Source organism: Punica granatum, chromosome 7 (genome assembly GCF_007655135.1).
Source record: "Punica granatum isolate Tunisia-2019 chromosome 7, ASM765513v2, whole genome shotgun sequence".
Lineage (NCBI taxonomy): Eukaryota > Viridiplantae > Streptophyta > Magnoliopsida > Myrtales > Lythraceae > Punica > Punica granatum.
Genome location: NC_045133.1, coordinates 19,406,877 through 19,430,962, shown reverse-complemented (window position 1 = coordinate 19,430,962; position 24,086 = coordinate 19,406,877). Strand labels below are relative to the sequence as shown.

Below are 24,086 nucleotides of genomic sequence, written 5' to 3'. Positions count from 1 at the left end.
GGGCTGAGCTTCGAAATTTGTATCAAACTCATGGATAAAGCAGGAGAAAAGCAGCCCGTTTGATGAGAAAAGGTAAAAGGAATAGTATGGGGACTCAATCTCCAAGAAAAACATATTTCAGGGACAAATTTCAAAAGTAAAAAAAATTTCAATTCCATCCAAAAAAAAAAAAAGAAGGGAAAATGGAAATGGCGGGAAGTGAGGGTCGGAACTCGGAAGCAAAGCTCCATTCCGATGTATCCGTCTCCATCTATCTCAGTCTCCCTCTCCATCTCCTAACCCTCCTCCTCTGCAGTCAGCAATGGAGAAGCCCGACGGCCCCGGGAAGACTTGCTGGCGGAAGGAAGTGGACGTGAACTTGAAGCGGCTTCACTCTCTCCTCTTCGGGGCGGAGGCTGCCGCCGAGAGGGGCGATTTCTCCACCGCGCATATCCTAGGGCTTCGCCTCCTCGGCTTCCTCGAATCGCGGACCCGCAAAGACATTGACGAGGCCTTCATCCGCCCTATCCGCCGTGAAGCTATGTCAAACGTCGACGCTGCTCGTCAGAACCTCGTGGCCGAATCGGATAGGTATTACCATCTCACATCTTACATTCGGTTCACGTTCTCGAGGCAGTTTGTTCGAATAATTCGGTGACTAGAGCTAACACTGTTTGAAGCTTAATTGGACCTGTACTGCTGATGTTGGATTGCGGGAGTACGGTGGCGTTGGGGCAGTTTTAGGTTGTAGAGCACATTGAGCTCATCGAAGATGAATTTCGTTTGACAATTTCGTGATTGGAGGAGCATGCATTTAGGCTGCAGCGCAGTGCTGAATTTTCTTTTGCCATTATATTAAGGTGCATCATCATCTATATACCAATCAATCCTACTGCCATTGTTAAAATGATGGGAGAACTTAGGGCCAGGCCTGAGGGAGAGGGGCATAGTTTTGCGACATCCCCTTGGTGTTAGATTTTTGTTGGCGCGAAATATTCAGTAATATAATGAGGCTGATTTCTTTGTTATGTTGTGCTCTCCTCTTCTTGATGCATTTCGATATGCCTTCAGACGGGCATTTCAGCAGGCCAACAGAACTCCGGAATGTGTGTTTCACATGAATGGAGATATTGACATGGAGAAAATCACTCAGTCGAAGTACTTCTGTGCTCTTTATCAACAGGCTAAAAGGGATGCTACCAGCGAAACGGTATAGATTGTGCATCATATGCGCTCCTTTTTTCCCTATTTGTTTACTACATCAAACGACTGAATAGCAAATGATGCATATATATTTTGATTTACATTACTGTGTTAAGTAATTATTGCAAGTTGTTAATATTCCCAATGTGCTAAAAAGAGTCATTTCAGCCAAAGATTGTATTTGTATCAAATTTTCTCTCGACTAAATCTTTTCTCTTTTGGTTCCAGAATGATCCGCCACCCAGGAAGGGAAAGTCAGAGTATGATACATCCCGTGTTATCTCCCAAGCAAATTTGGCATCTTTGTACGGAAACAACCTCAGTAGACGAAGCAATTACCCATCAAAGAGTTCTATTGCCTCCAAAAGTAATTGCTCCCCCTCACAAGGCATACTTCTAGATAAGGCCCCTTCTTACAACCATCATAAGGATTCCCCTCCTTTTCCATTCTCAAAAGTTGAAGATGAAGAAAGACCTCATACTACTGCTTTAGGGTCAAAATGCATGCACATGGAAATCAAAAGCCCCAGTTATGACGACGAAAATTTGCCATCGAAAATGGAAGAAGCTAATGCAGAGGCACCTGCCAGCGGATTTATGACTGCAAAAACCAAATTGGTACCCACTTTTATCCTTAAAAAATACTTTTGTTGGTCTTTAAATGTAAGGCCCTGTCTGTTCTGCTCTATGATTCCCATGTAGTCCTCGCTAACCTTTGAATAAAGTATTGCTGCATGGATGATGGCATGACCTAGGCTATGTTTTACTCAGTAATTTATAATTGGAGGATGATTTTACAGATTGCTCCTTGCGAATAGCAGTGTCATTTTCTTATATAGCCTAGATGTAGTTGAGCCTTTTCGTAGCAAATTCTTGGGAACTATTAAGCCAGGTGTTTGTCTGCCCTCTCGGCTTCCTTGCTTTACTGCAGAACAGAGGTCAATACTTAGATTGACTGTATTATCCAAGTGCCTTTAGGGTGAGGCAAGAGTTACATAGGATTCTATCATACCACTGATAAATAGTAAAGTAGTAAACCACTATTCTTTACATTCCTACATGTTTTGCCTTTTTATTTTCCTGAAGGACAAAAGGGTTTTATGCAAGGTCGTGAAAGGTAATTCCCTCATATCTCATGTTTATTAGTTTCATATATAATTCATGGTGAGCCTCAGCATCAACAATATCTTCTTCTATTTGCTCATAGGTAATGGATACAAGACAAAAGCGAAGTTTTGCAGGATCACCTAATGCATCTGTCTCCCCACAAAGTGATTCTGGCATCTGGGGTTATGGATCACATGGTTCATCACGAAGGGGTGTTCGTGGAAACTTTGTTCCCCCAATCAGATCAAATAGTACCAATTCTGGAAACGTGACTTCCCGGATTGCTGGAAAGTCTGATGATGGATTAGATGACTCAACAAAGAGATGGTAATTTTTAAAAAAGGCTTGTTTAGTGATTTTACTTATCTTGCCAGTATATCCCAACTCTTCATAATGCATGACAAAAGGATTTAGAGTTTACTAGTATTTTCTTGCACCCATAGTAATATGGCTAGTCTAATGAAATGGACCTGTCTACTTTTACTGTTGTTTGCTGGTTATTGGAATTTCCTATATGTAGCTCTTTTTGCCTGACATCGTTTTCGATAAATTGATGACAAGAATAATTTAGATAACATTTATAAATGTCGATTGGCCCTGATATTTGAATCACGAAGAAGAGAACATCATATTTTCACTTGTCTATTGTGATTTTTTATACTGTTCAGTCTAATTTGGACGATCACCTCTTCTTATGTTATAGCTTGGAAATGCTTTGCGGTCCTGATGGTGAACTTCCAGAGAAATTGAGGAACTTGGAACCTCGCCTCATTGAACATGTCAGCAATGAGATTATGGATCGAGATCCTAATGTTCACTGGGATGATATAGGTGATTCAGATGTTTCATTTGTTGGGAGGATTCCACTTTGTCATTTTATTTTCCAGGAGTTGTTCTGATACCTTTGCTTTCTTCACCAGCCGGTCTAGAACATGCTAAAAAATGTGTGACAGAGATGGTCATCTGGCCTTTGTTGCGCCCTGACATATTCAAAGGTTGCCGAGCTCCAGGAAGAGGATTGCTTCTCTTCGGTCCACCGGTAGGTACAGTGGATATCACTCCAGGGAAGATAACATACTTTGATGGAACATTAATTATATCTTGCGTTGCAGGGTACAGGAAAGACAATGATTGGAAAAGCTATTGCTGGGGAAGCAAAAGCGACTTTCTTCTACATATCTGCTAGTTCATTAACCAGCAAATGGGTCTGTATTGTTATCCTGCAGCCACTATTGCTAAACTTCTGAACCCATTCATGGACTCATATGACCTGTACATTATCAGAAAGCTAACATAAGATCAGTTGTTTGTAGATTGGGGAAGGTGAAAAGCTGGTGAGGGCCCTTTTTGGAGTTGCCAGTTGCCGTCAGCCTGCTGTAATTTTTGTCGATGAGATTGATTCACTTCTCTCTCAGGTGCGGTATCTCCTGAGGTTTGAAGATGAACTTCCCTGGTTGAATTTTCTAATATTTAACGTTACAATCGTCCAAGCTACTAAGGAGACCATTGGAACATTTTTTTTTTTTTTGGATAAATTCGAAACTGCTCTTATTACTTAAGAAAAAGATACAAGTCAAATTACGGGGCTGCCTGGAGGCAGAGATCCAGTCCCACCTTGAGTACAAACAAATCCTTAAACAAAGGAGGCAACAAAAGATAAATGCACTCCACATAATCTTATAGAAACATTCACATAAATACCCAAATAGCAGAGTAGTTTCCGCTGAAGGGGAGTCTTGATATTCCTTTCAGCAGTCTGTGGGATGCCCAAACACCTGATCTTGACAGAAAAGAGATGGTCTGGAGTCTCTACTCTCAAGGCAACTAGACCATCAGAACAGTTACTTTCTGTCTGAAAATAGGAAGTTGCTTCATATGTCCATGAATCTGATATCCTACTAACTGATTGCTTATAATATGGCCATGAAATGATATTGGACAACCTTTAATGGGCTGCAGCGGAAGTCAGAAGGTGAACATGAATCTAGCAGACGTCTCAAAACACAGTTCCTCATTGAAATGGAAGGTTTTGACAGTGGCAGTGAGCAAATTCTTCTTATAGGTATTTGAACAGACCCCATACTCGGTAGTTAGTTCTATATTTTTTAAATGTCATTTATCTACAAGAGGATTTTGAGCCTTATGGCATGAGATGATGGGCTTGGAGTAAAACTGTGTGAAGAATTCCTTTCCTCCCTAGGACACTCTTTATAGATTACCAGATTATCTTTCGCTGTTCTGAAACATGTCGCGATTTGGTATTTTCTATGTTTAACTAGGGGCAACAAATAGACCCCAAGAGCTTGATGAAGCAGCAAGAAGACGACTTACCAAAAGACTCTATATTCCCCTCCCTTCATCAGGTCAACACGGTTTCCTCAATTTTTAACTTCTCCACCACTGATTTGCATTTATCTGTGGTTAACTTGTAATATTATGATCCGAAGAAGCAAGAGCATGGATCGTGCGTAACCTCCTGGAGAAGGATGGACTCTTCAAGCTTTCTGAGGATGATATAAATGCCATATGCAAGTTAACTCTCGGTACTTTCTCCTGCAACTGCACCTCTATATCTGTGCCTCTTTCCATGATTTCGGGATAATTTAGGTGATCATCTCCTTTTTTTCACGCGTTTGGTATGCATCTTTCTGTGCAGGGTACTCAGGATCGGATATGAAGAACTTGGTAAAAGACGCGTCTATGGGCCCACTGAGAGAGGCCCTTAGACAGGGGATCGAAATTACTAAGCTGAAGAAGGAAGATATGCGTGCTGTAATGCTTCAGGTAAAAACGTTATGTCAAAATGCATAATTCATGGATAAAAAGCCACAATAGATTTGTTATGTGGTTGGTGCAATGGTTCCTTATGTATGATGTTCATGTCTCAGGACTTTGAGACGGCGATGCAAGAGGTGAGACCCTCCGTATCCTCCAATGAACTCGGTATCTATGAGGAATGGAACAAACAGTTTGGGAGCCTAGCGGTGTAGGAATTGGTTTTTATCATCTTCAGAGAATGGATGTAAACATTAATCAGATAATACAAAACAAACGGTTCTCGCATGTGTTTAGAACAGCACTGAAAGTAGAAATCGAGCTTTTAGACTGGGGGGGACCGCAGGCAGCATCATTTATGAACAAGTTTTGCTGAATCCTCGTTACAGTAATCCCTCCTAACTACTAACGATTGCATTAGTTGTAATTATACTAATCCACAAAGGCATTTTTCGATTATAAATAGTTTGTGCTCTACACCTTGGTTTGTTTTAATCAAGTTATGGGAATTAATTAGATTAACTTACCTGGTGGCCCCATTATGATAATTAATTGTCTGATCAGTGTGAAAATGTTCATTAAATACTAATGAATGATTAAAGACGACAAAGGTTGTCTGCTGATGATGGCCGAGTACTGAGGAATCCTTGGTTTAATTATTCCCAAATTTTTAAGTCAAAAACGTGGAATTATTAAACCCAACGTGCATGTCTCGATTGCACGTTTTACGAAAAAGAGAAAATGATAAAACAATCTTTTGAATGTTAGTTATAATTATGTGGCGACATAATTATAATAATTAATATATGTATATATGTATGTATGTATATATATATATGTATGTATATATGTATGTATGTATGTATAGATCTTTGATCCTGCCATATGGTTTTAATTATGAATTTTCTCGCTGTTAAGAGCCGGTTGTTTTAGAGCATGTGATTTCCGTACAGAATCCATTTTCCTCGGACCATGTCAGACAATTACAAAGGATGGTTGTCCAAACAAAATTTCAAACTCCCGAACAAGTGAGTGTTGCTAATTTAATGACTTCTTTACTGCTAATCTATTAGACTCTCTTGTGGACCGAAACCTGAAAGCCGCCCGCCATATGTGCCGTCAACATTGGGACGAAAACCGGTCGGCCCTCATCGACCGGTTTGATATCGAACCTCCGAAGAATTGAAGCCACCACGTACTTCATCTGAACGAACGCCATCTGCTTCCCGATGCAATCCCTCGGGCCGGCCTGGAAGATTGGGAACTTGAAAGGGCTTACCTTCTTGAGCTCCCTTGATGTCTCAAGGTAGGCTTCACTGAGCCAACGGCTCGGTTTGAACTCGAGCGGGTCTTTCCCCCACAGAGCCTCCATCCTGCCCATCCCATAAGGGAAGTAAGTCACTCTGTCCCCCGATTTTACGAGAGTGCCATCGGGCAACGAGTCATCTGAGATAGCATGCTTGGAGTCCCATGCGACCGGCGGATAGAGCCTCATGGACTCGTAAAGACAAGCATCCAAGAGTCGCAATTCACTCAATGATTCATAGTCCAGTTCGTTTCCCTTCGCGACTAGCTCTATTTCCCTCAATAGTCCTTGCTCGATGTCTGGGTGGCAGGAAAGTAGCCAGAAGAGCCATGTCATTGCTGCTGAAGTCGTGTCCCGTCCGGCCACGATGAAGCTTATTGCCATGTCCCTTATGATTTCCTCATCATATCCTGCGGATATCAGCCGAGACAGGAGGTCCAGTCTATTGGTAGATGTAATCCTTGTCTTCTCGTCCATTTTCTTGATCTTCTCGTGGATGGCTCGTCCTATAGTCGTATGAATTTCTTGAACTGCTTCCCTCAGATTCCGCTCGGATCCAACTCCGAGCCACCTCTTGATCTTCCACGAGATGAGCAAGGTTGCCGCCCCACGCCTCGCACAGATCTCCGACGATATATCAAAAGCTTTGGCAAGCGGGGAGTTGGGAAGCGACAGGTCGAGGGAGCAAGGATCTATCCCCAACGAGACCTTGCATATCAAGTTGAACGTCAGTCGCTTGAGCAAGTCCTGCAAATCCACTGTCTGGCCGTCTTCGGCCACAAGCTCCAGTGCTGGCAATAACTCGTTCTTGACTTCTTTCCGAAGTGCATTCATGGCGTAATCTCGCAAGGAATTCGTGCTAAACTCGTGGCTTGCTAGCTTACGTTGCTTCCACCAAAGCTCGCCATCGACGTTAAATATACCGGAACCGAGGAAATCCCCTAGGATATCTGTGAAGGGCTTACCCTTTGGGTAGTTCTTGAAGTTGGTCTTGAGCATATACTCGACATTTTTAGGGTTTGCCGTTATGATGGTCCTTCTAGCTCCGAGCCGCTGCACCAAGATTGTGCTCGTGGGAGACTGGGATAGCATTTCCGTGTACCAATCCAGAAGCCGGCGTCGGTTCTTGTAGAAGGAAAGCAAGCACCCGATGATGGGATAAGACGGTGGGCAGTGGTTAAATAGTTTGGGACCAGCTCGTGGGGGCTTGCATGTCATCAGTTCCAGGAGGAAAACAACAAGCATGACAAGTAGTAGAGCAACGAAGAGAATGGACGATATCTCCATCGATCCAAATATATATTACTTGCAAACACTCTCGATACGAGGACGAAGTAGGGAAAATTACCTATCTCTCTAGTCCTTCGGGATCTCGAAATGAGCTCATGTGATGATGAGAGGGTAGAGGGAGAGGGACGAGGTCACTAGCGAAAACTACTGATGAACCATTGCTTGCAAGTTTCTTCACTTGTTTGTGACCCCTTTATATAAGAGGAAATCTATATGGGGAGGCTCTTGCGGACCGGTTCGGTTGGCAAGAGCCTCTATTAGGAGGTGGCTACGTGCTAAATCATCACCGCTTATTAAATAAGGACGTGTCATTATTTTGGAATATGATTTTTGATTAACTTAATTTTTTATTAAATTATCCTTTTAAATAGATGAAATTACTTATCATTCTCAATCTAGAAAAAAAAATCAGTATTATCAATGGTCATGTCAATGGCATATAAGGATGTCAATGTGTGTCTTGTCGTGCTTAAACAGATCGTGTCTAAACGGATTTATGTCAGAAAGTTCTGAACCCCCATACGACACGTTTAATAAACGTTTCAAGATTTTCAAACACGAAATGTTTAATCACGGGTTAACACGAACACAGCACATCTAACCCGTTTAACTAAGCGTGTCTAAATGTGTATGTATACTTATCTACACGATATGACACTATTACCTTTAGGTACATATTATACCTACATGATATAACACTATTAACTTTAATTACACATTACTAACACATTGACATGATAAAAGCACCATAAACGGGTGATTTATATAAACAAATTTAGATATTTTAGTGTACATTCTTCTATAAATTGATACAATATGCAAAACAAATTTATTAATACGATAACACATAATATAAACGAATTTAACCGTGTCTAAATGAATTATAAGGGTTGAACCCGTTTAAACACGATTATTTATCATGTCTAAATGGATCAAACTCGTTTCGACCCGAAACACATTTAGCCTTAATCCAAATTCGTTTAACTCTGTATCATATTCATGTCGTGTTATCATATCGTGTCAAATACTGCTGATCCTAATGGCATATGCATGTCGGCATTTCTCAGGAGTCGACTCATTTTCAACTAGTCATATCAATGGAACAACGTAACGACTCGATTGTCACCTCGAGTTCGAATCCTTGTCAATGAATACAAAGAATAAAGGCCAATTTATACCTCCCTTTGGTTGGGAACCTCTTGTGTCCATCCTCTTGTTGGAGATGTTAAAGGGTACAATCTGGAAGATGGCGTAAAGGATGCGAAGGGACATTGAGAATTACATTTCACAAACGACACTATCCACGAATGTGGTGGAATTAATAAAAAGAATTATCTTCCTGAGGATAACAAGAAAAATAAAAGAAAAAGAAAGGGGTGGAATCGAGAAAAGAATTGCAAAATACTGACACAAATTCTCACATAAAATTAAGAAGTTTCAAAATTAATTCGTGTCAAATAATTTACGTATTCAATTATATAATTATTTTTTATTTATTTTATGATATATACCTTGATATTTAAGTCTCAATTAATTCAGTCCAATCGAATTGAATGATTAAGAAATAAAGCTTTCCTTCTTTCATTTATCTTAATTAATCGGCCTATTGACCTCATGGCCCGCTGGGGGAATCTCCTCCAGCTTGATGAGTTCAACGGAGCCCCTTGTCCTTATCCTGGTCGAAGAAGTTCCTTTTTATTTGCGGACACAGTGGTGAGATCTCAGCTCTTCCCATCCAATCAATTTATGATCAATTTCTATTGGGGCCGTGCCAAAAAAAAAATCACATATATTTTTTTCATAAAAATGCACTATATAGCACAAATTTTATCCGATTTTAACATTCTAGTACATTTTTAAATGTTATAATGTCTTGATACAAATGACTTTTTCTTTTTCAGATCTAACACGCTGTTAATTTTCATTAAAAAAATACTAACAGTTAGTTGAGTTAGTTTGATGGCGGGCTCTCTGCATGCATGGACGTGACACGTGGACAAGATAACTATAAAAATTTTATAAAAACAAATGAGGAGCCAAGAACAGCTGAGGGGATAAAGAAAATGGTATAAAAACGTGGTAAGGAAGCCCTAGACAAATCGTCAAACAACAAATGACCAGGCCTCGTAGGACAGACCGATAACCAATGAACCCCAAATGGAAAGGAGAATACAAAATTAGATAATCAGTCGGCACATTATATATTTCAACAAGATATATATTAGAGGTTATTTGAATTTCGGCAATTTTGAAATTTGTCGGATAGATATAGAAATCTGTTGTCTAATGCATGAGAATTTCCGATGCTAGAATTAGGGTAACAAGTTACTTGTCAATCATAAGATGATTTATTATCCGTCGAGGTGAATTGGTGTGTCCAAGAATGATGAGTCGCTGCATGTGTAACTAGCTCAACTGCTGCTTAACAAAGGTGAGTCGTTACGGGACGGGCCTGCCTCCACCGTACACTATTATGATCGGAGGTGGAATCTTTTACGTAGTTTAACTGATTTGAGATGAACTGTCCGACAAGTCTTGGCAAATAGTCGACTTTGCAAAACACATGTGAACTTTATGGATGCATATTTCGCAAGTGTTAGATACGAAAACTTGTTTATTGGAGTAGTATGTATTATACAGATTAAAAATGTTATGCATTATTGCTATTAATTAAATATATTATATTACTATAGAAGGAAAACGCCTAAACCCTAAAACTAAGCAGCCCATGTGATGAAAAGGGTTCAATCAATTGCTGGCCCCCACCCCACGCGATCTAATCTTCCAGAGGAGTGCATGCATGACCAAACGAACACATGGCCCGTTGGCTCAGATCAGTACAATCCAATCCAACGGCTGGGGGTTAGTAACAGGAGTTGGGATTGGAACTCCTTATCCTTAGGGGTGTGCACTGGTACCGGGTATCCCGAAATCGATTGGAACCTATCCTAACGGGTAGGGTTTGGATAGCTCGTATTAAAAATAGGGTAGGTTCCGGGTATTAAAATTAGGAATCTATAAAAATCGATTCCCGTTCCGATTCCTGCCTACAGGATACCCGGAACCGGTTATTTATTAAAAAAAAGAGAGAAAAGAGCAAAGTTACTATCTCCTCTAATGAATCAGAACAGAGACACTTTGTTGTGTGAGATCGTATTATGGATATTCAATTTTATCGATGGATTGATGAAACATATTATTATTTCATTGTTGTGGATTAATTTAAATTTTGTTGATATTCTATTTGGCGTGATTACTGATTATGTATGTGATATTTTCGATTTTATTTAGCGAGAAAAAAATTTACAGATTCCAACAGAGTACTCGGAACCTGTGATATAATACAGGTTCCGGGTAGGTTCCGATTCCATGATTCAACAGGGTAGGGTCCGGTTTCAAAATTTTAGAACATGTCCCTTACAGGATAGGGTCCGAATATTATGAAAAATACAAGGTATCCAGAACTGATCACCCCTACTTATCCTCAGTTCATGCCCGATTCCATACAATTTTTCGTCAAAAAGAGAGAAAGCAGCCGAAAAAACAAAGTAATCCATATTATATATTCAAAGAAAAAATATAAATTCTTAATTTTGTATATGAACACGTGTCAATATTGATAAAAAAAGGGACAGGATATGGTAACCCGTGCCATTTTGACATTGCCCCCGCAATGGGGTTCGGAGACTCCTTACTCTTGGTCTCTCCAATTCATACTTTCTTCCCATTGCTACTCCCTCGTCGCGCCGTGGTTCATGTTACCATCGTTCGCCTTGCCGGTGTAGTACCTCAGGGTTGGAGAGGAGAAGAATGGGTTTACCTTTTACCTCTGATGCACCATAGTTATTATAGGGAAGCTCGTCAGACATGGGGTAGTCTTGGAGTGTATCAATGACTTGTATGATTTATGTGAGTGATATCAATGATATTTAGACAAATTGCGAAGTCAGTTTTCCCATAATTAGTCCCTACCCACCGTCTGCTTTGGTATAAATAGAGTTGGTCATATTAGTACAAAACAACGGCGTTGGTTTACGAAAATGAGTTTAATAAAGTGGTACTTGTTCATACACTTGGAATCAGAAGGTATTTATTGGAGAAGGAACATACAGCGCAATGATACAAATTCTCAAATTCGAAATTTCAGATTCGATTCTTATGATAAGACTATCCATTCTCTTTAAACGATAAAGTTGTTACCGAAACTTTCCACCTTTTTTATCCTCCTTCCTATAAATTGATATTTCCTTTTGTTTCTATTTGAATTGTAGATAACAAGAAAGAAAGATATTAATTGAATGTTACTCATTTACTACAATTTAAATGTTTATAAGTAGAAATTTATGAATATATTAGGGGACTTAATTCTCCATTTTTAAGTGTTTTGAATTCTATATAATTAAATTTTTAAGTAATACTCACGTAATATTTAGTCGAGCAGACCAGAAAAGACAATTTAATTGGGGCCTGTAATTGGTCCCCTCAACAAATTGAATGCAGAATGTCCGCTTTCCCCTGATCAGCTTGGTTCTGCTCAGCAGAGCTGGACAGGTGTCCCTCTTCTTCTTCCTGATATTTCCAATTATTAATGTACATATATGTGTGTGTATATATATATATATATATATTAATATGAGTTATATATGTGCGTATATAAATCCACTTGCACTTCAGCCACTATCATAGCATTATTACTACTTGATTTCTATATCTGGTTGTTTTTCCTTTTATGGGTGGTTTTTTCCTTAAAGGGATGAAGATGATGGAGATATGATGATGATGGGTGCTCTTTTGTGGGGACTTTGATTCATTCGTCCCATAGAAAAGACAATTCAAAGTGCGCCACGTGGAATACATCGATTCGAACCACGCATCCGTGTGGCTTCACGTCTCAACTCGAGTGGGCTACACTGTGATGCTCGTGACAATTCTAATTGGATCTGTATTGATTCGAATGGTCACTTACGATATTGTTTAGAGTATAAATTTTAAGAAAAAAAATCAATGAATTTATGAAAAATTGGGTGCTATAACTTATAAATTTGAAAATTTAGGTTGAAGATTGTCCCAAATCATTTGCAGACTTAATAGAAATTTTACATATATGATGAGTCTCCCCTTAAATGCGCGCAAGAGGTATATATCGCGAGATCATATTAATTGATTTCCAAATATGGCATTATTCTCATCCTAGCTAGAACAACGTATGCCTGCCTTCCGGGACCGGAAGCTACGTCCAACAACATGCAGACTGGCCATATATATCGAACTGCTCCCTAAATAGCAAAGCCGGAGGATAATTATTATAAAAATTGATAATTGATATATGAAGACGAACTTATACGATGGATAGAAAAATTAGTAGTATCCCTGATATAATAAACTAAAGTGGTTCGGCATTTGTTCCGCTTAAATAAGGTCTCAAGTTTGAGTTCTTGTGAATGTAGAAAATCCATTCTGAAAGAGCTTTACCCCTTAGTAGATCGACCTGGCTCGATTGAATTAGTCGAGGTCCAATTAGGCTTCCTAATACCAAGATTCACACGGAAAAAAAATTAACCGAGAGGAAATGAAATTCGGGAATGGAAATGGCTGTATGATTAATAGGACAGGTACGTCAAACGATCAGATAATGGCAGGCCACCCAACTCCATTGATATATAGTGATATACCTATTCGACTCGGCGGAAATTTTCTCGTGTCCTAAAGATTATAGGTAGGTACTCATAAGTACTGTCTTAAATTTTCATTGAGTTTGTAGGTAGATCCAATTAAATGGTTAAGCAGGTAGGATGTTGATCATCTTATATTCCTGGCTGGGACTATCCCGCGATATTATAAGAAAAAAAACTTTTATTAGAGACAGTGAAATCTGTTTTCAAAATTTATTTATTTGCATCTATATCATTTTAAGTCTCTAGGGAGTAATGAGCAACAATTAATAAAATCCACCAATTAGTACCATTAGTGTTAATTAAATTTGCATCCAATAAAGAGATATAGCAACGAATTTTACTACTAAATTTATCATTTAGGACAATCTTACTCGTCTCTATATAGTTTTTTCAAAAATAAATTATGTCAATATATTTGACTTTAATCTCTCTCGTATCGTTATATTGTGTTTTGAACTCGGCTCGAAACTTTGACCTCTAACACTATATTATTAGTCTCGCGCCATTACCATTTCACCATTATTGCATTTTTTAATTGAATTACAAATTCAATTCATACCTCATAATAAAATGTCAAGCCTTTAGAAATATGTAAAATTTATATTATATAATTATTTTAAATTAATAAGATAAGTAATATATAAATATTAAAATTAATCAAACATTTTGCGTATATAACATTAATCTTTTTTTCCTCAGGATGGTAAATTTGAAAATTGTTGCTATAACAAAAATTCATATAAAAGACATCATATAAAAAAACACAATAAATTATGCAAAATACACAAAAATAACTAGCTTACTATATCATTTAATTTAATATTTGCATAACATAATTTACATCTATAAATAATTAAAAGACGCCTTCTATTTTGTAGAGAGTAATTTGAATATATTTCAATTCATATCAAATAAATTTTATAAGTTTAAATAAAAAAATTCCTTCAAACTTTCAACATTCTATCTATTTATTCCGTACGTTAAGTTCATTAAGATAAAGTAAATGAGAATTTGATTTAAAAGCAATTGTACTTTTCCTCTAAAAAGATATATAGGGGGCAAATATGATTAGATTTAGAAGTAATTAAATATTTTACTTTTTAAAAAAAAGGATTTAGAGACAAATTTTTTATATGCTTTATATAAAAAATTTGTCAAGTTATAGTTGCCTCTCATTATTTGTCTCAAAATAAGAATTCCTCTAGTGTTTATTTTCTTGCACCGGCTTTTCTTTATTTCAACTCTCGATACTTACTCGATGAGACAAGGAAAGTTTCTTTCAATCGTTTACACATGTTATATCACTAGCCCTCAACAACCGATCACGAAGTCAATGAACACTTTCGCTCTCGAGTTAATTGCGGATTAACACGAGGCGGAATATCTAGAGTTCTCCGAGTCTACCATGTGTGAGCTCACTCAGGCTCTTAAAATTTGTTCTAGAACCATATTACTTTTTCACTGGCTGGTATACAGAAGAACTTATGTCCCGCCAAAAGCTTGAGTTAATAATAGGTGACAAGCCTAATCAATTTATACGAGGAAAATGACAATTTTGACTTTCAACCTTTTAACCCTTTGGTTTTCGTCCTAAATTTACTTTTGGGCTGATTTTAGTCTTCAACCTTCCCTAATTGGTTCGCTTTTGATGCTATAATCATCTTTCATTAAAAATACTGATGTGATATCTTATTTACATAAATATAAGTTTCAAAAGTAATAGAAATACTTAAAATTAAAAGACGGGAATAACATATTGGAAATGGAGAAGGGGAGGGGGCCTGGCCGACGGCCACTCCTCCCCTTTGAGGATGCCCGGTGGCGTGTACTTTCGCCATTTCTAGTCAAAAGTTTCGTGAGAAATTAAAAGGAAAGTACGTCCAGGTGCCTTCCTTCAGTAACCGGAGGGAAGAAGTGGGGCTGTACGTACCCTCATTGATCAGAGAGCATTTATTTGCGGAACAATATGATTCCCTCATCTCCCACGTGCTTTGATTTAGGTGGTTTCTACACCTCTTTACCTTCCCGAGAAATTAAAAAAAAGCCATTATTTTTAAACAAGGTCTCCGATACGAGTTTATCGATAAAGAAAATACACGATTGAAAATATTTTTATCTTTTAATTAACTGACCTAATTCAAATTTAAATTAATAATCGAGATTTAGTTGAACTTTTTCGAATACCAGTACGTTTGCACACTCCTAGGATCTACCCTCACCGCCAAGTTGTACAGAGAAGAGAGAGCCTATAAAGAAGATTCATGGACAACTCACCTAAATCCATCCCCCCCCCCAAGTAATTCTCACGTGCGACTTTTAGGGCCCCGTTAAGATTGCAAGTTAAAATTTTTTAATTTTAATTTTAATTTTAACTCAACACACTATACAATAAAAATATATTTTTCCAAGTCAAAAATTTTAATTTTAACTTTAACTCAACACACTGCACAACAAAATACATATTTTCCAAGTCAAATTTATAATATCATCTCATTTTTCATTTTCTACAATTAAAATTAAAATTAAAATTTTGTAACTTTAACCCTGAATTCAAACGGCATATTAGAATCTTAGCAGACAGGAAACTTCAAACAAATTAAACATATATTCACGTGCTAGATCCTCGATTTGTGTACCCAAGAAAACGAGGTTTAGCCGTTGGCCAAATTAGCTAAAGCGAGAATTAATAAATTACAATCGGGCACGAAAGTAATATTTTTGGGAGGGGCAAAGCACATAAAACAAGAGACTTCAGATTCTGAACAGTTGCAAAAATGAATTTGGTGTGATGTTGTCATTATCCTTGGAATCATGGTTGGGTTAGGAGCGTGGAAAGCCCCTGGACTCTACATAAGCTATAAGTTTTTTTTATATAATCGTTGAGATTAGGAACTTCGCCTGAAACTACGACCGTGCGATCAGTTTAAGTGATGGATCTCGACGCCGTTTATATTTTATCCAAGAGTTAAATTTGCAAGGGACGAGTCAATTAAAAAGTAATGGTAAAGCTATTTCCGTCTGAGACTACTCCTTGGTTTTCTTGTTCTTTCGATTGTAATTAGTCGATTTGTGAGAAATATGTCGTCGCCACAAAAGTATTTTTCGACCTCATGCCAAAGATATGATACAACCTCACAAACTTGTTAATTTATTTCCCCTTGGAACACGATTACATATGACTGGGACATGCTCTGTAATTGCGGTTGCTCCGTTTGTAAAATAAATTGGCAGATGATATAAAATTATTGCCATTGATAAACGGAGATACGCACATTTCTCTGATACTACTATATTGCTTTAACTATAGCTGGTTCGCAATCAGTGTTGAAAGAAATAGAGGACTAAGCAAAATATATATGGCTTTATTTATAACGTCTTAAGTAAATAAAATTGTGATTTGCAAATAAAACCGTAGTCAATCACCTTAAAGGATGAAAACGGAAAGATTAACGGGGAAAGAAGAGTGAGCATTGATGTTGCGCTGCTGGGAAGGGAGATTTGGAAACACTGATGAAAGCGTTACCGGCTTCTGAGAGTAGGTATAAAGATATCGCACAGACATCTCTCTTCTGTCACTCCTATGAAGAGCTCCGTTTCGCTTCCGAGTTTCGAAAACACAAAACCTCGAGACACTTTCAAGCAAAAGCGGAGAAGTTTTGGCTAAAACATGCAGGTAATGATGATGATGATGATGCATGACAGAGGATGAAAAGAATGCATGAATTGTGCGACTCAGACTTATTACCATTGTTAGGAACAGAAAATTGCATAGGAAGCATCAGTCCGAAAATTAAATAAATCAATAATGTATGACCGAAGCGAACAAAGCTTCATGTACTTTGAGCAGGAAGCCCATTATTATTAAATATAAGTTGATGAATTATTCTCTGCCAGTCTGGCTAATTATGCGCACAATATGTTCAAATGAATGAATGAATATATAGGTATCTAATGCGTTAACAGCAGGCAACTTACCCGGCATGATATTGACATGCATGAATTATGCAACAAATAAAACAATAAAGGGGGCCGGCGCAGGAGAATGAACGTGGGATGATTTGAGGAGAACAATACCCATTGAAGAGATTTGGTGTGAAACGATGCCAAACTTAGCGTGTTAAAGAGCTTTCATGTTGTTATGCAAGAACATGCAGAACAAATTAAAATTTAGGCAAGGGAAACAACAGGTGCATGTCAATCAGGACAGTCGAGGACATTGTATTCGGGTGCGATTTGATCCATGGTACGAACAGCTTATGCTTTGCTTTCTATTGTTTTTCAAGTATCTGATCTTACATCTTCGAGTGACCGACCCGAACCTGGACCCGATGCCATGAAGTGTTGAGGATCCCTCTTAAGTTCCAGATGGTTTCCACATTCTCCGGCTGAACATTTCCTGCTATATCGACCTGCCCAATATAGAAATATAGCAACAGATTGTTGAAAGCAGATCAAGGTGATAATGCTCGGGGTGAACTTTTGCAATATATAAAAGAAAAACTAGGTTATTGGTAATGGATCCTGTGTGATTGTACAAAACCTATACAGGCCACGAATTGATCGAAACTGGTTGAGCAGAAACACTTTTTTCTAGCTATCAATTCCCTTTTTTTTCTTTTTTCTTTTTTCTTTTTAATTTTGATCAGGCAACAGCTGCTATTGACATGAATCGGAACCTTCATGGCTCTATATAGAACCGCATAGGAATCAGATCCTAGTGTACAAAAGATCTAATAACTTGATCCTGGCCTAAAAGGGACATAGAATACATATATAACGATTTTCCAAAGAGTTCATTTTTCAAATTTTCACCATCTTGGTGGTTAAGTTTCGATAATTTCTTATCAACCTTTGTGAATGGTATTTTCTCAGGATTAAATTCAAAAGGAAAAGACAAAAGGCATGAGTTTTGGCCCTTTTCCTCATATACCAAAAGCAACATCTCTACAAAGGAGCGCATAAAAGAGTATTTGTTCCCAAAGTATCAAATATGAAGGTATCACTCCAACTTTTCTGTAAATATAGACATACTGAAGGGGTATGTTCAATACATATCAATTTTGCATTTTTTTTTTGGGTCCAATTGAACAAACCAACAATATATTCAAAACAAAATAAGTGTAATCAAAAAGCAAAACAAACAACCATTACAGGTGGGTTAGAGCCACACTGTTGGGATTAGGCTGGCCCACTAATTCATCTGTCAATGGCAGCCATTCCTTTCGAGCACAGTTGATTTTTACAGTTTAATTTATATTCAAATATCATATTGAACACCACAGTAAGATAAAAAATTTATTTCGAAATTACAAGAGATACATACCACTTTCTTAGGAGAAATTCACTTTTCTTCTACTCAATCTATTATTGTTAACCAGACAAACTAGTAGCTGTGCTCCTCAGGAAATTTCTTATGGCCCCCGCCACCCGTCATAACTTCGTCAATTTCAGTTTTAATAGGAGTTTACATACTAGTAAACCTATATGTTACGTACAGCTTTTGCAATTAATCTTTCCATTGTTACTCCTATAGGTATCATGTTACTTTGCTTCTGAAAATGGACATAAAGTTTAAATGACTTAAAAGTTTGCTATCATCTTAATTTACAATCTTTTTTTTTCAACCACCTATTCAAAAAATAAAAGTATTATCGCTTTAAAATGGACAAATTAATTACTAAATATAAATAAACTTTTTAAAAAGCAGCCCTCACCAGAGGAAAAAGAATGAGAAATTGAAAACAAGCATAAATTATTAATTTATTTGTTAAACTGCACTTAATAAGTAGAAATTGATGTCTAAGTGAGAAGCTAATCAGCAGAGATAACTAAACATAACAATAAAGTCAACATTTCAAGTTAAAAAACATTCCTTCAGGAAGGATAAAACATATGCCTGAAAAGCATGCTTTGCAAGATGAGGAATGCAACGATCTGGACAAGCTGTAGAGTATCTCAACACACGTATCATGCCTCATTGGCTCATGAAATGATAAGGAGAGGTCTCAAACTATTTATATAAGGACTTATACTTGGGTTATGTAATGCTTGAAATTCAATAATTCATATGTTTACATCAGTTTTATCACAGTGTATCCATGCATTATTATTTTTTACCATCACTTATGAATGGTTAAGGATAAAGTTTTGCCATAAAATTCTAAAATTGATTCACGGTTCCAAGTAGTTTAATCATGTGAAAGAAAAACAAACATACCGCTTTTGCCACAATTTCTGTGTTACCAGGGACATCAACTGTGGCTTCAAAAAGAACCCATGCCCATTTGTCACTGCTGATATCATCTGCAACATATGGTATTTCAGGCTTTTGATACCTTGAGGCCTCAAACCATGTTTTGCCACCATCAATGGAGATATCAATTCTCTCAATTCCACGGCCACCTCCTGATGCTGCATATCCACAAACTCTTACCTGCATGACAGATCTGCCTGAGTATCCTTTAGTGAACAAAGAGTTGCAAAGAATCACTTAAGACACCAGGGCAAAGCCTGTCATTGGCACTGAAACAGTTTTGGATAATAAAATATTTTCTTTTGGGAGACATACTTTTATTTCTAGAGGAAGAGAAAAAAAAATTCCTCTCTTTGAACATTATGATCCATTAACCAAATCACAATAATCAACTAGAGAGTACTTTCAATTCATAAGCTACAATCTCAACAGGAGGGAATGCGAGAGCAGTTTCAGATTCATGAGTATGAACAACAAATGGATACACCCGAAAAAATTTGTTAAAATGCATACAACAAAATCTTTTACTAACATGACCATACATTATCCCAAAGTCCACTCTCATATGTAAATAAAATTAGGTAGGTCGCTTGTATAGTCCCTAGTCACAATTCTGCTATTTACTGAAATAATTTTACTGGAATATAGGAATAGGAGAAATCCTCGTCTCAGTAGAAAGAGTAAGTACGTTTTTAAATGTTTTGCTTATATAACATATTATAGTTAAGACTGCCAAAAGGAATGACTTTACACTACCAACAGATGATAACAATAAATAATGCATAGCCGAAATAAAATAATAAGAATCAAGTAGTCCCAACCAGTTGAGAAGACTATTTTCAGGAGAAAAGAAAAAGTTGCAGATAGTAAGATACACAATTTCAATGGACATGTGAAATAACAAATTCTGGATAATCTAGGAAATAATAACACGAAGATAACTAACCTTCCCAGGTGCTGTCACAATCACATCCTCCAAGGAACATATGGCACACTGCCAGATAATGATAAAGAATTAATTGGGAATATGGCACTAAGAAAAAGGGATCTCCCAATAGAAATTTGACTAGAAAGTAACTGTAAAGAACTACAGTTAACCTCATTATGAAGATGCCCAGTATATTGCAACCTGAGCATTCACCACTACTGTTTTGTCACTCAGGGCAAGAAACAGAAATAAATTACCTGAACAGGGAAATCCATCTGTGGCCTTCTTGTATCCCAGTTGATATTATCCCAGTTTACTGTAGGAGGAAACATTTTATAATCCTTTGCCATAAAGAAACCCTGCACGGTAGCAGTTAAAGCCAGTGAGTTCAAGAAAAAGAAGAGAATATACTACATTGACTTTGACAAGAAAGCAATCTCATCAACCTGGCATGGTTCCGCAATTATGTTGATGGAGTCCAGCCATTTAACAGAGCGGGCTCCAATGACACCGGGGACGACTACTCGTAATGGATAACCGTGGTCCCTGTTAAGGGACTTCAGGTAGAATACAGAGCCCAAATCAGTAGTACATTGTGAATAAGACTTCATAGGAACTACATAAAGAAAGATAATAACAAGATATATAATATGAACCTCATTAGTTAACAAAACGATATTTCCAGTAAAAGGAATGAACCAGAATGGCTAAACCAACGCATAAGACAAAATGTGAAATAGTAGATCGGCTAACCTCGCCATTCATCTCATATGCAAGCAAAACATCAGCCTCAGGGTTTGTTGCCTGGCTTAGAGGAATTGATGCTTTGTATGGACCCCCTTTCTCCTCCTGCAATATAAAATTACAGGGACAAGAATTATGTAAAAAGAACAATTCAACTTTGTAGGGGCACCGGGACAACGACAAAACTCCAATGATCAAAAGGAGACAGAAAGCATGTACCTTGCATTTGTCAATGCTCACAAATTCCACATGCTTTCCACCAGATTGGGTCACATTGCTCAGTTTAGGCACTCCGACAAGTTCAAGAACATCAGCCAACTTCGCACCACCCCAGACAGCTGATTTGCAAATGTAAAAGAAGTTAGGTTCAACTTAAGAATGTTAATCAGGTTTATTATGACTCCATGCAGAAATTTGCCAGCAAAACCAAACATTTTGGTAAAACTTCAGATGATAGGATGATTTCTGTCACTAGACCTAGGGGAAGAAAAGAAAAACAAAGAAAACAAAAATAGATGAGAGCACAATTCTCCCATCTTAGGCAGGCAAAGACTGGCATTTCACTCATACGAAAAAGAAAAAGTCACTAACATATGTCAAAATGACATCAAGAAGATCAACCCAGCAGAAGATAACCTTACAGGGAGATAAAAAAGGTGAGCAAAAACAGCAAGTGAAAACCAACCCGTAGAAGGTTACAGCTCAACTGTTCACTCAAGTCGACAAGCAGCCAGGTGCAAGAGCAAGGACCCGTGATATGCTTCTACACCAAAGAGATTTGATGCAAACAAGATATAGAGCAGAAGCCTTTTAATATCACTTTTTATCAAGCCTGATCATTGTAACATAACTGAACACCCAAATAATAAAGAATCATTTTGAGGCCTCCGTCATTCAATTATACAGCAACCCATGCCCTCTAAAGACATTCATCAGAGATATATACGATCATGATATGAAACATTAATGCCTAATAGTGGACTAATCAGCTAAAAATACACACCATTTCCTATTGCAGAGATATCCCAGCCAACACCCCTTACTGTCCTGACCTTGCTCATTGCTGTCCTTCTATTGCCTGCACACTGTTCATATACAAGCCACAGTTAAAATCTGCAGACCACAAGCATATTTAAACAGGAGATAAATTAAATAATCAAAATACTGGGAAGAAATTTAATATACCTGCAGTGTGGCAGTGACGTTGTACTTTGGAAGCCTCCTGTTATTCGATATAAGTCAGTGGCCGCTCAAAGAACAAGCAGAAAACGTAACATAGCTCTTCCATCTTTAAATAAAAAGGGGTTTATATATAAACAAACACCTCCTTGACTCCTCGAGGGAGGCATACGCGATGCTTATACAAACAAGAGACTATCTCGTTGCAATAGCCCAAGCTCATTCATTACTAACCTGATGTCTCTCATGTATAGCTTTGCTGGACTTCCAATCAGACCACTTACATCAACATGGTAGCTGCTCCACCGAAAAAGTCATAAAATCAGTTTCCTACTATGTATTCTCAGAAGACTTTGAATTTCCAGTTGCAAAACTGAGAGAGGACACCGAACCTTTCTATGTCATCAACTATAGGAATCGGTCCGTGATTTCTCTTGTAGAACATATCCACGGGGGTCACATAAGACAAAATCAACGCCGAGCGGGGCGGCTCAGCATTGAAAGGCTCCTGCAGCGTAACACATCAAACAGCAAGATACATCAGATACCACCTCGGCTTAAACTGTAATTTGGCATCACTTCATCAGATTGACTAGAACATCAAACAGCCTTCAGTAGATAAACAATAAACAATCTAAGCTGCACTTTGTACGGAGCAAAGGCATCCTGATTGATAGAAACTCGAGGTATATATTGTATAATTTGAAAAGGCAAGCACAAGCATTGCGACACAACTTATGATCTTAGAGTTTCCAGAAATGAGTTCATAAAGCTAAAACCAGCAACCGCGATCACGACGCACAATCCAAAAGTGAAGAAGAAACAAATTTAGATTCTGCTCTGCTCCATTAGCCGGAAATGCAAGTAATGGATACTAATGCAAAATCATGGGAGAGCGACACGGCATCCAAATTGTGTCAGCTCCGATCAAAACAGATTGACTAGAACATCAAACAGCCTTTCAGTAGATAAACAACAAACAACCTAATCTCCATTTTGTACGGAGCAACAGAGTCCTGACTGATATATAATCGCGCTCTATGCTTTGAAAAGCAAGGCGCACAAGCATATGATCATCATGCAGGTTCCGGAAATGAGTTCATCAAGCCAAAACCAGCACGCAAGTCGCAACGCACTATTCAGAAGTGAAGAAATGGAAATCATCGATACTAACGCAACAAATCATGGAGAGCGAGAGCGACACGGCATCCAAATCGTTGTCAGCCGCTTCGATCAAATGGATTGAAAGCATGAATGAAGCGAAGGAAGGAGGCAATTGACCTTGGCATTGACGATGAGAGAGGGATGACGAGGCGGCTCCTGAGAGTAATCGGACGGTGCTCGGAGTCCTGGCATTTTTGGTTCAGCTCCGCCGATTCTGGTCCTTCTATCTTCGCAGGGAGGGAGGAGGGAGTGTAGGTTGCGGCAGCAGAGAGAGAGAGAGAGAGTGGTGGTGGTGGTGGTGGTGGTGGTGGAGGCTTTGAGGAGGAGTGGTGGCGTCAAGTGAGCGTTGGGAGGAAGGAAACCAAGGAATAAACGACAAGGATAGGATTCCACTTCCGACTTGGACAGAGCGTTTTGAAGTATTCAATTTCTATGGCGAGGAGGGGACGAATGGATGGCAGTGTGCAATGCATTGCTGTGTAC

The 24,086-nt window shown here is 38.2% G+C and overlaps 3 protein-coding genes across 5 annotated transcripts; 1 reads left to right on the top strand and 2 right to left on the bottom strand.

Moving 5' to 3' along the window:
• The first annotated feature begins 189 nt into the window (after positions 1–189).
• Positions 190–5,541, top strand: LOC116212877 (ATPase family AAA domain-containing protein FIGL1). Of its 3 annotated transcripts, none has more exons than XM_031547607.1 (14): positions 190–570; positions 1,051–1,189; positions 1,411–1,549; positions 1,676–1,800; positions 2,390–2,616; positions 2,993–3,120; positions 3,210–3,328; positions 3,402–3,494; positions 3,603–3,704; positions 4,249–4,351; positions 4,569–4,652; positions 4,737–4,832; positions 4,946–5,073; positions 5,178–5,541. In XM_031547607.1, exons 1-14 carry the CDS (start codon positions 302–304, stop codon positions 5,277–5,279), a joined length of 1,854 nt encoding a protein of 617 aa, XP_031403467.1. In that variant the 5' UTR covers positions 190–301; the 3' UTR covers positions 5,280–5,541. The 3 variants fall into 3 exon arrangements, with proteins under 3 accessions (XP_031403467.1, XP_031403466.1, XP_031403468.1); XM_031547608.1 differs by adding an exon at positions 660–839 and having other exon boundaries at positions 431–570; positions 1,411–1,800; XM_031547606.1 differs by having other exon boundaries at positions 1,411–1,800.
• Positions 5,542–5,991: 450 nt separating this feature from the next.
• LOC116212957 (cytochrome P450 94B3) lies at positions 5,992–7,876 on the bottom strand. Its single transcript, XM_031547725.1, has one exon. The coding sequence runs from the start codon at positions 7,655–7,657 to the stop codon at positions 6,134–6,136; it is 1,524 nt and encodes a 507-aa protein (XP_031403585.1). The 5' UTR covers positions 7,658–7,876; the 3' UTR covers positions 5,992–6,133.
• A 9,545-nt stretch (positions 7,877–17,421) lies between these two features.
• On the bottom strand, positions 17,422–24,045 carry LOC116214609 (sulfite oxidase). The gene is made up of 12 exons (XM_031549991.1): positions 23,721–24,045; positions 22,832–22,947; positions 22,674–22,736; positions 22,446–22,482; positions 22,264–22,345; positions 21,480–21,598; positions 21,270–21,365; positions 20,963–21,073; positions 20,774–20,875; positions 20,535–20,582; positions 19,553–19,768; positions 17,422–17,744 (listed from the first exon to the last, which is right to left on the bottom strand). The coding sequence occupies exons 1-12, from the start codon at positions 23,793–23,795 to the stop codon at positions 17,628–17,630; spliced, it is 1,182 nt and encodes a 393-aa protein (XP_031405851.1). The 5' UTR covers positions 23,796–24,045; the 3' UTR covers positions 17,422–17,627.
• Positions 24,046–24,086: the final 41 nt, after the last annotated feature.